Source organism: Syngnathus floridae, chromosome 8 (assembly GCF_059516105.1).
Source record: "Syngnathus floridae isolate MCC-2025c chromosome 8, RoL_Sflo_1.0, whole genome shotgun sequence".
Lineage (NCBI taxonomy): Eukaryota > Metazoa > Chordata > Actinopteri > Syngnathiformes > Syngnathidae > Syngnathus > Syngnathus floridae.
Genome location: NC_142420.1, coordinates 1,978,446 through 1,990,460, shown reverse-complemented (window position 1 = coordinate 1,990,460; position 12,015 = coordinate 1,978,446). Strand labels below are relative to the sequence as shown.

Below are 12,015 nucleotides of genomic sequence, written 5' to 3'. Positions count from 1 at the left end.
ATGGAATGTCATCACTTTGTCATCATTTATTAAAACACAAAGAGCATGTTTTGTGTGCAAAGCTTCAGTGTACACTTTGATTTTCCTCCCTTTTGTGTTGGAAACAGTAAAAACAAGTTTTGGCTTCGTTAAAAATGTCTCCCTGCCTTTGGCAGGTCGCTCACAGTTTGGAGAACTGGATGAGGTTCCGGTTGATTTCCGCCACATTGCGACAACCTGCGATGACAAAATGGCAGCATTTCACAACGGAAGAAACACCTTCGCCGTCGTCATCGTCACGCCGACCGGTCGCACTCACCCGATAGAGCCATCGACAGTCGGAACTCGTCGTTTAGAATCTGCAGCACCTCCCTCACTCCTTCCTCCCCCTGAATATATAAAATAAAAATCTATCTTCAGCGGAAAGGAATTTGACAGCATTGACGGACGGACACACGCTGAGCGAGTGTACCTTGTACGCGAGGCCCCACACTGCCGGGCGTCCGATGAACACGCACTTGGCGCCCAAGGCCAGCGCTTTCAGCACATCGCTCCCCGTGCGGATGCCGCCGTCCAGGTAGATCTCGATGCGGCCCTGCACCGTGTCCACGATCTCAGATAGGGCGTCTATCTATCGATGACAACAGAGACCCTTGATGGCGCAATTTATGATGTGAAACCAGGTGAGATGAGACGAATGAATAATAATAGCAGACAGACAATGATGAATGAAATTTACCGAGGCCGGGCCGCCATCCAGCTGTCTCCCGCCGTGGTTGGACACGATGATGCCCTGGACGCCGTGTTCCACCGCCAGCTCGGCATCCTCCTTGGTCAGGATGCCCTTGATGATGATCGGCAGCCGCGTGATGGACTGCAGCCAGTAGATGTCCTTCCAGCTAATAGACGGGTCCAAAGTGTTGGCTGGGATCCCGTACTCCTCCGGGCCCGCCGTCTCCTGATGGGTGTGGGTTCCGTTTTTAGTCCAACATTTGTCAAATGGACTTTTTTGGGTGCTGTTGTTTGTTGTGGCGCGATGTGCATGCGCATTTATCCTTATGAGAAGTAGTAATAGGCCTTAGCCTAGACTGGATAATTTGTGCTAGCTTCAATGTTAGCATTTATTGTGTTCCTTGTTAGCCTGTGCCAAAATAATTGCCAAATATTTTGTTGTTTGTATGTTTGTTTTACTTCAATTGCCAATGTGAGATTTTCTTTGTGTTGCTGAGAAAACATGGCTCAAACGTACATTTACCTGAAAGACACCGTCAAAGTTCTTGACCTTGAGATGCGGCGGCAGCTTGAACTGGTTGCGGATGTCGTTGCGCCGCTTGCCCGTGTAGGGCACGTCGACGGTCAGCACCAGGGCCTTGAAGCCCAGCGCCTCCACTCGGTGCACGATCTGCTCCGACAGCTTGCGGTCGCGATACACGTAGAGCTGGAACCAGCGGTAGCCGTTGGGCGCCGCCGCCACGATCTCCTCTACTGAGCAAGTGGAGTACGTGCTGGTGATGTAACATGTGTTTAGCGCCTCGGTGGCTGTGTAACGAGAGGGGGGGGGGGGCAAAAAAACAATGTTTATTACTCTTTAGACTGGTACTAACCAAACTAGCTACTACTAATCAACCCTAATTAGGCTCTCAAGTGTTTATGTATTGCTACCAAACAAGCAAAAAGCATTCAAAACCCAGGCCACTTGACAAATGAAGTAAATGCAATAAAATGCTGCCATCTAGCGGTGGGAATTGAAAGTCCATAGGGATATTCCTATAATGCAAGGCCACAGTCGTGTTGCGCAACAACCCACCTCTTGCTGTGGCCATCTCACCCTCGTGCCACGCCAGACAATGGAAGGCGGTTGGGGCGATGCCCACCGGGAAGCTGATCTCCATACCCTGCACTGTAGTCTTGGTGTCACTCACAGACACGTCGCGTAGGATGCGAGGTCTCAGGCGGATCCTGGACATCAAGGGAGAACGTGAAGAAGAAAGCCACCCGACAGGATGTAGCTCAAGGACTTGGTACCGCTTGTAGGCCAGCAGGTTGTCGTCTCGGGTGCAGCACTCGTCGGCTCCGGCGGCATAGTAGTCCCACGTGGCCTTGGACAGGTGCTCCTTGGCATATTCCTCAAAGTCTGTCAGGCATACCATGGCCATCTCGGCACACTGACCCCCCTCTCTGTGGGACATTAGCAACGACCCCCTCTCCGTGACATCGTATGATGAGAGACGATTTTAAAAAGTTGTTCACTCACCGGTTGCAAATGCTCATTCTCTCTTTCGGCACAACTTCAACCCGCCTGACAGGGTCATAACCTGCCAACAAGAGACAAAAAAAAAAAAAACACAACTGAGCATCATTTCTTAACCCATAGTACAAGTCTCATCACCTCTTTGTAACTCTATTTAAAAAAATGGAAAAAAAAACAAAAAACCCAATATTATGAACAGAGTTATAGTTTGGGATTTGTCATTATAGTTGATATTTTGATTTTTTTCCCCCTAATTCAGCTAATTTGAATTAATATTTAGAATACTTTTTATTGGTTTTAGAGGAAAATTCTTTGTTTCAGTTTAGTTTTCATTCGATGTTTGTAAAATGGTGTATTTGTCATGGCAGAAGTAAGAAGCACAACACGTTACCGTAACAAATAGTCCTCTGGGCCGCGCACAACTCCAGATGTTTTTGCTGTCTTCCACCGACAACGGCATTGACGTTCTCTTCTTTGATTAATTTCGAAAAACTCCCAATGTATTTGTTCCTGTCAATCATACCTGACTTACTTAAACCCAGCTAATGTTTCGTAAATCCAGTCTTCCTGTGGCAGCACACACGCGTATGTGTGTGAGAGAGAGAGAGCGAGAGGGCCGTAAAAGGTGTCCCGTCAGGTGCTGAATGGCCGCTTGGTGACAGCACATTGTCCAGGTCAACTTCTAGAATACTTCAGTGTGTTACAAACAAGCTGCCTTTACTACTGTTGTTTCTTTTTCCTTTTCACCGTGTAATTGTCTTTTTACCGTAACAACATATAGTGTGAAAGTAAACCTGGCCGCTGTCAGCACTGAGGTGAATGAAATTCCAAAATGAGAAAGTCTTACCTTAGCCTGTTGTGCTGTCGGCGGCCTTCGGCGCTTCCGCTCTCATGTGACCAGGTTGTGTCAGAGGGCAGGCCCCCCTCGGTCCCCCGCTTCATCACAGTGGGAAGCTCCTCCCCCCTACCCCTCATCAGCCATGCGTGGGCCTCCTTTTTTTGTCCTGGAAAACAGTAAGAGCGCATTTCTGTTGGAGTATGACTGGACAGCACTTTGGATGACCATAAAATACGATTCATCTCAAATGTGTGATTTATTTATTTTAAACGTAAAATACATTTGGTTTCTTATTTGATGGTTGGCAGGCCATGTGGTCAACTCATCAACCTTGACCTGAATGTTTGCGTGTGCAGTTTCCATGGTGCTCTGATGGGACATGAACAATGTCGGAATCTTTGGTGAGAGCACCCCGGTCGTCGCTCTCTTCATCTCGTCCCGCTTCCTCTATACTTTTCCAAGTCAGACGTGATGATTCAGTGCCGCTTATAATCACACGACTGGCTTTTGGTTGACGTCATTTAATAACCTGTTGCCACAACAACCACTAGGCTGTCCCGTTCGCACGTTCTGACACAGCGAGTCTGAAAAAATAATGTCAAAGCATATGTAGAGGATGCCACAGCAAGTCTACCTAACCTGCGTTTCAATTTTGAAATTAGTCATTTGATTTGTAAGCAGACTCACATCAAAAGTAGTAAAACTCACTTGTGAGCTTAAAAAAAAAAATCCTATAAATGAGAATATTAAATTGCCCACTGAGAGTCACACGCACTTTGCAGGCATGACTATCAGAACTCATCAGACATTTTTAATGTGAGGTCTTTCCCGCTACATGTCTGCCCGTGTGAATGAGTAGATCAAGGGGGTGGATTTTGGCCTTGGGGACTCTGGGGGTTATGCATCTGACTGACTTTGCAGTCTCCGTTTTCTGTGACTCACCAGCCAGAAATCCACTGTGGTGGGTAGAACACATGCAGACATGACAAATAGTGGCTTTCCACGGTTATGAAGTCATTGTAAAACAGCTGCCATTCCCTCGCAAGGTCAAATGAGGGGGGGGGGGTGATTTGTTTGCCCGACTTCCTGCAGGGCTCCTTATCTGACTTGCAGTTTGATGCGTCACGCTGATCTGTTCATTGCTACGCAGTGATTTTGGAAAATGTGTTCGTTTTGCCTTTATGTGCTTTATGGCGAGGAAGTAACCCGGTGAAATCACAAGAGGGAGTCCTCAGTTTACGGGGATCTGTTCCTATGGCGAACCTTTATGCAACTTGTAAACATGCTAACCCCAGAAAAGACAATTATAGAAAATATTTGTATCGGGAAAAAAAAGTCGTGGTGGGTTATAGAAAATGTGAGTAACTGACATGCCCCAAATTGTTTGTAATTGCCTAGAAAAGTCACAGGATGGTATCAAAAGCAACATGTCCAAATAAAACTCCTCAATTCACTCCAACACACTTTGACACCAAAATGCCACCAGATGGCGCCAAAACATTACTGTTTTGAATGCTGAACAATACCAAACATATTTCTTTTAATATTACACGACTGTAACTCCAAATATTAAAGAACTAATACAAAAGCTAGTAAAATCTCATCTTAAATGACACACTTTCAAAACAATAAACACTAACAATATTGCTCTAATTAAACCCAAGTAAATTTAAAATTAAAAAGTCAAACCAAAATAAAAACTTAACAACAAATCCAAAACTATTCTAATCGTGTTTCACGCTATGTGCGGACCTCAAAATGTCATACTGCCAGTAAATATTTGTTTGAAAAAAACAACTTAACCGCACGGAACTGACTGGCTAACCATGAAAGATCTACCGAAGAAGGTTCGGCGTGTGCTAATGACAGAGAGCTCGAGCGCTACTACTCATTTCCTTGCTTTGAATTAAAATCCTCCTTCAGCTAAAAATTGGGAGCATCCGACCAATTTTGTATTTTTAGCGCTCCCGAGCAAAATGGATCATAACCACAGACATGGGACTGATTTGTCTTTAATTCCCTCTGAAGACATTTCTTCTAACACAGGAAGTATTTTTTGAATAAAAGCCATTTTCTTCGGCTCTCCAAATAAGAACTCAAGTTAGTGTTAGAGAACCCCCCCTCTAACACACACACCCCGTGGTGACCCACACTGGGATCGGAGTGTTTAAGGCAACACAGTCTTTGGTTTGTTATTGCTGGCCCGTGATTCATAAAAGCTTTCACGTCACAAATGAACCATGACTTGCTCAAGCTAAATCCCACATTCGGACTTCAAGTTGGACTACACTGACATGGCTACAGATATTTGCTTCATTGCTAAAATGAAATTTGAGGGTCTAATATGAGAGCGTGATATGAAATGAGAGTAGCGACGTAGAAGGTGAGAGCAGAGGATAATGTGGCATAAGATGGATAAGTGTGTGTTTATGTGAGAGTGTGTGATACAGAGTGTCTGGCAAACTTCCTGTATGGTCAAAATGGGAAAGCCCAATCTTTTTTTTTTTTTTTTTACTTTGGTAAGCCACAAACATTGCTTTATGACAATCCGAGTTTGTAAAACCGGATTTTAAAAAAATGGCGGCTTTTTGCAAGCACGAGTTGTTTTGCACCCTAAAAACAAACATTTGAGATTATACATTGCATGATTATACGTTTATTGATTTGATTTTTTTTTTTTTTTTTTTAAAATCATCTGCCAGCTTCTATCTGAAGATGGAATCCGGTGAGGATTTCAAGTCATTTATCCTCATTTGGTGCAATTACAGCAAATTTGCTGTTTCTTCTTCATGTAAACCAATGCAACACTACATAAACACACACACACGTTTATTCTTTTTTTTTCATTTTAACTTAGCAAACTGTAAATACTCCAACCAGAGCCGCAGTTATTAATTGTGGTGCATGAATCACTTTCAGCGGACATCATGTCTGGGCTGCGGAAACGTTCCATTTTGTTTGTTTACACGAGAGATAGAGAGCGAGAGAGGGCAAAGGGGAGCCCGGAGGATGGGGGAGAATGAAAAAGCCAGATAAGGCAAGACAAATGAGTCCTGCCGCTACTTTTAGGCCCTTTATTGAGAAGACCACGAGTTTCTTTGCAAGCCATCGAATTAAATTGACTGACCTATTAACTTGGTCATCTTCATTAGCAAAATGTAAAACAAGATGGAAACCTGCTCTCAGGTTCAGTTGATCCATTTTGCGCAATGTTTTTGCCATATATTTGGTCCTCTCGTGGTTCCCACACCTACCTGGAAAAAAACAAAGTGGATGTGACAAAATGGAGCAACCAGCAATGCACTCAACAGATGCTCATATTTGTGTTTCCACTCTTGAGTCGATTCGGGATAACGAGATGATCTCAGCGGCTCGTCCGGACGTTTATTTGATTTCGTTGGAAGCCAGGACCGGCGTTTACAATTTCCAATTAGTTACACAACAGCGCGTTGGAAACTTTCTGCATCGTCATGACGAGCCTGTACGGCTAAATAAAGCATATGCAACTGTTATTGAGAAAATAATATTTTGATTAGCGCGTTGGACGGCAAATGTGTGTGTGTGAGATAAATCGTTGCTGCTAGCAATAGTTTGTTTGGAATAAGGCTCATTTTACAGCGGATACGTGTTGTTTCACAAAACAATTTGATAATGTTGGAGAGGCCGGGGGGCAGGCAGACAGCCCAGCCCGGCCTGGCCCGTCCAAGTGCTGAGGACGATATCCATCTATGGTGGGAAAAGCGGAGCAGTCGAACAGAGCGGCTTGCAAAGTGGTGAATCACTCTTTTAATCACCGAGACTTTGGTAATTTGACACACAACTCCATGATTTTTTTTTTTTTTTGCTGAGTCATGGCTTGTGTTTATCTTGGGCTGCTAAAGGGACCACTTTCTATTCATTTTACGTACCTTTTTTTATTCTAATCCATTTTGTTAGAATTGTCAACATCTCTTCCTGTAGCGTGTCAAACTTTGAATTTTTTTTCACTGACGCATTCATGGTTTTTCCGTCGAAATTTTAATCGGGTGGCTTTGCAATGAGCCGCCTGGATGCTTTGAGTGGAACAGTCTGCACTGGGAAAAAAAAAAAAGAAGACATTTGGAGGCAGGTCACTGCACTGCATCAAAAGAACTAACCTGATTTATCAGTGTTGGGTCACTGGCCAGGTAGCTTCTAATCTTGTAACCTCCTCCCCCCAAATATATGAAAGACACACAGACCCTTTGTTGACCCACACACAGTGGCGTCATCGCTGTCACGGGGCAGGAAACGCAACCCCCGACAAAGACTTAAGCGCATTGGAATCCCGACCGCTCAGCCGGTTCAAGGACAACCAATAACGAATTTCCCTCGTCTCCTCAACCTTTCGATGCACTTCCATTCTTTCATCGGACATTTTCTCTCCTCAGACACCTGCCACTGTGCATTCAATGATGCCGGATGAAACACAATCCTTTGCCTTTATTTCTCCCCTCCATCATATATTACGTAAACGGAACGCACAGGCTCAAAATCGGGTCAGCGAAGGTACAGTCGGCCGTAAAAATCACGACATAAATGAGAACCAGTTGCTAAGGTTCGCTACCGAAGTGACTCCATTCAGCTGTTTGAATGTGTGTGTGTGTGTCGTTCTCCTGTTTCCACTCAAAAATGGAATGACTCATGCAGGTTCTGACGTAACCAACAGAGAGGTTCTTCTCCATCCACACTGTGCACCAAAGCAAAACTGCTTTTCCCCAATTAAACTCATGTACTTTCAAAATGATTTCTGGACAGAGGAACCTCCATTTTTGTAAGCCCAGATTTGCTAGGATTCAGCTTTTTATTTATTTTTTTGCTCACGCATTGACGTCTAATAAAGAGGAAGGCGACTAAGATGGAGTCGTGGTGCGTCTCTTGCTTACGTGCACGGAGCCCGCTTACACAATTTGAGAAGATTTTTCCGAGTAGCGTTTCCTTACACTCCCTGCAACGGTTTCCCTTTTTTTCTGAACCATTCTGACTGTTTAGCACTTTGTTTACTTGTTTGGGAAAAGTTGAACGTGTTGACATGGGGACCTACTTTGGCGTTCATTCATACCAAAGCGGCTGTTTTGGGCATCTGTGATTGGATGAATGTCTTGTACGAAGATAGAAGCGCCACCCTCTCCAACATGTTCCTATTTTGATGTTAAAAGGAGCCAACTGAATAGTTGTGCGCGTGATGTGGAAAAAGGTCTGCCGTCTTTCTCCCTCCTAGCCTTTGCTCTGTCATTTTAAATCATGACTCGAGAGTTCCTTAGATGTGTAATGGGGTAACCATGGAAACCCCAATTTGAATCAAAACAAGCAAGCAAGCAAAAGATTTATACTCTTTTGCAGTGAAAGATTGGCGATATATAGAATCTAATTGACTATTAAGATGCAATAAATCCAAATATTAGCCTCACATCTGAATGATGATTATTTTAATCTTTTGGGAACAAATAGCTATCTCAAGAAATAAATTTTAAAAAATTTGCTCCAAGAGAAGGTCTGGCTCAGTTTTTACAGGGCCAGACAGAAGATAGCTCAGCTATTTTTGTGATGTTGTTCCCTTGGGCACACATACAAGTGCAAATGAGCACGATGAATACTTGCGAGTCAGACAGAGGACAACACATTGTCTAGTCTGTGCGTCTCTTTGTAAGCCCAAGACCACGTTTGCCTATTGAGCCGTCAACACGCATTTCTCAAGCTGCCAAAATGTGGCATCCTAAATCCCTTCATTTGCTACAACGAGCAGGAAAAAACTATATTTCACACAGTCTGCGAACAGATTTGCTGAATTAGTAAATTCATGCACGTGACCTTAAAATGTAAACTCGGCTTAGTCTAACTGCGGCGTTATTAAAAACGAAGCCAATTTGCCATTTTTGCTACAGATAGCAAGAAACAAACACGAGGTCCCGAAATGTAGCGGGCCAAATCTGGCCCAGGGGCCTTGAGTTTGACACCCGTGTTTAATCAGTATGATTGCAGTTGCCAACAGCAAAACATGTTGCCACATAATCCAACGTCACAACCTCAAGTGCGCGATGTAACTTCAGGGCAGATGTGGCACAAACAACACATTCCATTGATCCATTCCCACTGTTGGACACAAGGTTCTGTTGGCGACACAACAGGGAAAGTCACCCCCCCACATCTTCGGAACACCGCGGAGCTCAACATCCGAATAGATTCGTGACCTGTCATCAGAGCATAAACCAGAATGTGGCGGTGATGACATCATCGGTCGGTTTGTTTCTGGTCGTGTCAGGGTGAGCAATGGGAATTGGGAGCAAATGAGTAAAGTGCAGATGCATTTTTAAGTAACCAAACTGGAGTCATATTTTTTTTTTTTTTTTTTAAAAGGACCAGAGTGTACTCTCAAGAATTGAAAAGTTGTTTGCTTGGAGAACGTTGCTGCTTAGTCTACTGAAGGGCTTTTTCAATTAAACGCGGCTTACATCTGTGTATTATTCTTTGAAGCTCTAGATATGCACATATGGTTTCGTTTGTTTGCTCTGCAAAAGGCCTCATATGGTTTTGGGTTCAGACATTTTCGTCATTGATAAAGGGGCAGTCACTTTGAAGCAAAAAAAAAAATGAAAATAGTTCAAAGAATAATACAGATGAGCATTTTTAAATGCTGACTATTACACTTTTACACGGAGATAAACAGTGGCGGTTACCATGGCAATAACACCGGTGACTTATTGCTTAGTGAAAATTTGAGGAAAAGGAAAAAAGTAGCCGAATGAGAAGACTGTGTCATCTTGAAACCAGGAACATAGGGGTCATTTGCTGTACTTCCGGTCAAAATGTGTAACTTGGCAACATTACTTACATGTACTCCCTCTCCGTTAACGCAAGACTGCAAAGTTGTATTTCGCAAGCCAGAAATGAACCCCCTGAGAAGACACAATAATATGTCAAGTTTGGGCAATTAAATAGTGCATGTAGTTCATGAATCTGCATCACAGTGGGAAGAACACAGTGAGATTTACAGAGGCCCCGAGATAGCGAGTCCCGTTTTGGATGAATAAGTGTTGCAAATGTCGAGAGATTTTTGCAGCTGTGACCTCTTTCGTCCCGCGTCTAAACTTTCTCATGATGACTTTTTATGCGCGTTGTGTAATGCACGTATTTCTTGATTTCTCCACATCAGCATAAAATGTAACCGGCTCTGCCCAAATTTCTCAAGATTATCCATTCACACTTATTTGAAAAGGACAGAAATAATTCAACCTCTGACAATTCTATTATGGTTGCAACATAATTTGTCATTAATAATTGAGTGTAACCTTGTTAACTATTGTTTGCCAGGGCACTGTGAAAATATAGAAAATTACACGGAAATCTGTACGAGGGGACACAAATATATATCTTTTTTTTCTGTGACCAAACATTAAAAAACAAGAAACAAACAAGTTATGTTTTCCGGATTTTGTTGACGTCGTGAAATTCAACCGCAGTGCTTTTCGGAGGACAAAAGACATGAAAAATAGGACAACACTTGTGGCATTCAATGTTGACAGTCAGAAGCTCTTCCAAAGCATTTTTTTTTTCCCCTGGCTGTGATTTCCACTATTGTTCTAGACAACACCATCCTGTGTGATTCAATCTGTTGGAAAATGACCTCGCTGGTTAAAAAAAAAAAAGGCCCATTTAAACACAAAAATGTGTTTTCATCGCCATGTCAAGCCACAACGCTCAATTCCCAGAGAATTGCTTCAAACTGGGATTTCTAGCTGGATTACTCAGAATTACAAAAGTGCAGTGGGTTGAATGTTTTGGCTTCTCATGGGCAAGTGATGACAAAGATTAAAGGTGACTTGTCCAAATCTTAAAATAGATTTCAGCCCGACACAGGCATGAGCGATAATTGCAACGAACTTTCCATGAACATTTCATACGTTAAAGTGAGCGATACAACTTCAACGCTTCATAGATATTCACATATTGAAGTATAACTTCAGAACAGAGGTAGTTGTACTTAATCAAGATTCCACTGACCAGGATAAGCAGGTAGAAAGCCGAAACAATTAAGTACGCCATTCGTGGACTCCATCGTCAGGTTGCGTTGAGTGACGTCACGTCAACCGATTCCCGCCTCATTAAGGGTCACGACCCGGAACAATTCAATCAACGGCTTCTCATAATTTTTCTTTAATCACAAAGAAAATATTCTTGACAATTTTCGCATTGTATTAAATGTGAGTAGCAGTACAAATGGAGAAAAAAAATTACCATGATAGAAATTACTCAATTTTGTTTATACAAATGTGACACTTCAGTAGTGTAACATGCACTCACATTCTTCATAACATAATTAATGTACTGTAATATTCATACAGTCCAAATGCAATGAGTTTTAAAAAAGGAATTCAGTTATACAAACAAAAAGTCAACAATTGAAATTGGCCCAAATGCAACAGTATTAATGACGACTTGTAACCTTGCATGAAATTCAATTAATTCACACCGCGAAGGCCAAACTGTCCAGCTAAAGCCAGCCTGTACAGTCTCGGACTTCTCCAGAACTTGGATCAGGAAGAGCAAATGCTTTCCAGATAATCAAACATTGGGTTACTTATTGGAGTCCTTCCAGACAGTGACACCATGTGACCCAATTCCTGCAGATGACATAACCTAATTGTAAAACCCAAAAGCTAACAATCTGCACAGCAGTGTCCTTCAGTGAGTTTTTTTTTTTTATAGCCTATCATGTAACATTGTACTGTCTAAAGTTATATAAGTCAAAATCCATCCATCCATTCAGAGGTGCTTTACTTAGGTCAGATTTGATTAAATAACATCCACATGCACCCATACATATGCTAGTTTTTTTTAATTGACTTTGAGTAACTGTAGAATTTCTACCTAGCAACAAATTTCCCGCTTAAGTTGTCACGTGACCAGAAATAAATCAATTAAACACCCT

At 42.7% G+C, this 12,015-nt stretch overlaps 1 protein-coding gene and 1 long non-coding RNA gene across 5 annotated transcripts; one reads left to right on the top strand and one right to left on the bottom strand.

The window, feature by feature from the left end:
• Positions 1–11: 11 nt before the first annotated feature.
• On the bottom strand, positions 12–11,191 carry hao2 (hydroxyacid oxidase 2 (long chain)). Of its 4 annotated transcripts, XM_088382395.1 has the most exons (13): positions 11,088–11,191; positions 9,919–9,982; positions 6,977–7,141; positions 6,245–6,322; positions 3,078–3,234; positions 2,234–2,294; positions 2,005–2,157; positions 1,787–1,938; positions 1,229–1,518; positions 719–937; positions 452–610; positions 299–368; positions 12–216 (listed from the first exon to the last, which is right to left on the bottom strand). In XM_088382395.1, exons 6-13 carry the CDS (start codon positions 2,248–2,250, stop codon positions 161–163), a joined length of 1,116 nt encoding a protein of 371 aa, XP_088238521.1. In that variant the 5' UTR covers positions 2,251–2,294; positions 3,078–3,234; positions 6,245–6,322; positions 6,977–7,141; positions 9,919–9,982; positions 11,088–11,191; the 3' UTR covers positions 12–160. The 4 variants fall into 4 exon arrangements, with proteins under 4 accessions (XP_088238521.1, XP_088238520.1, XP_088238524.1 ...); XM_088382394.1 differs by lacking the exon at positions 6,977–7,141; XM_088382398.1 differs by lacking the exon at positions 6,977–7,141 and having other exon boundaries at positions 1,235–1,518.
• Positions 161–1,240, top strand: LOC148393877 (uncharacterized). The gene is made up of 2 exons (XR_015859751.1): positions 161–662; positions 723–1,240. It is a non-coding gene; the product is annotated as an uncharacterized LOC148393877 (long non-coding RNA).
• Positions 11,192–12,015: the final 824 nt, after the last annotated feature.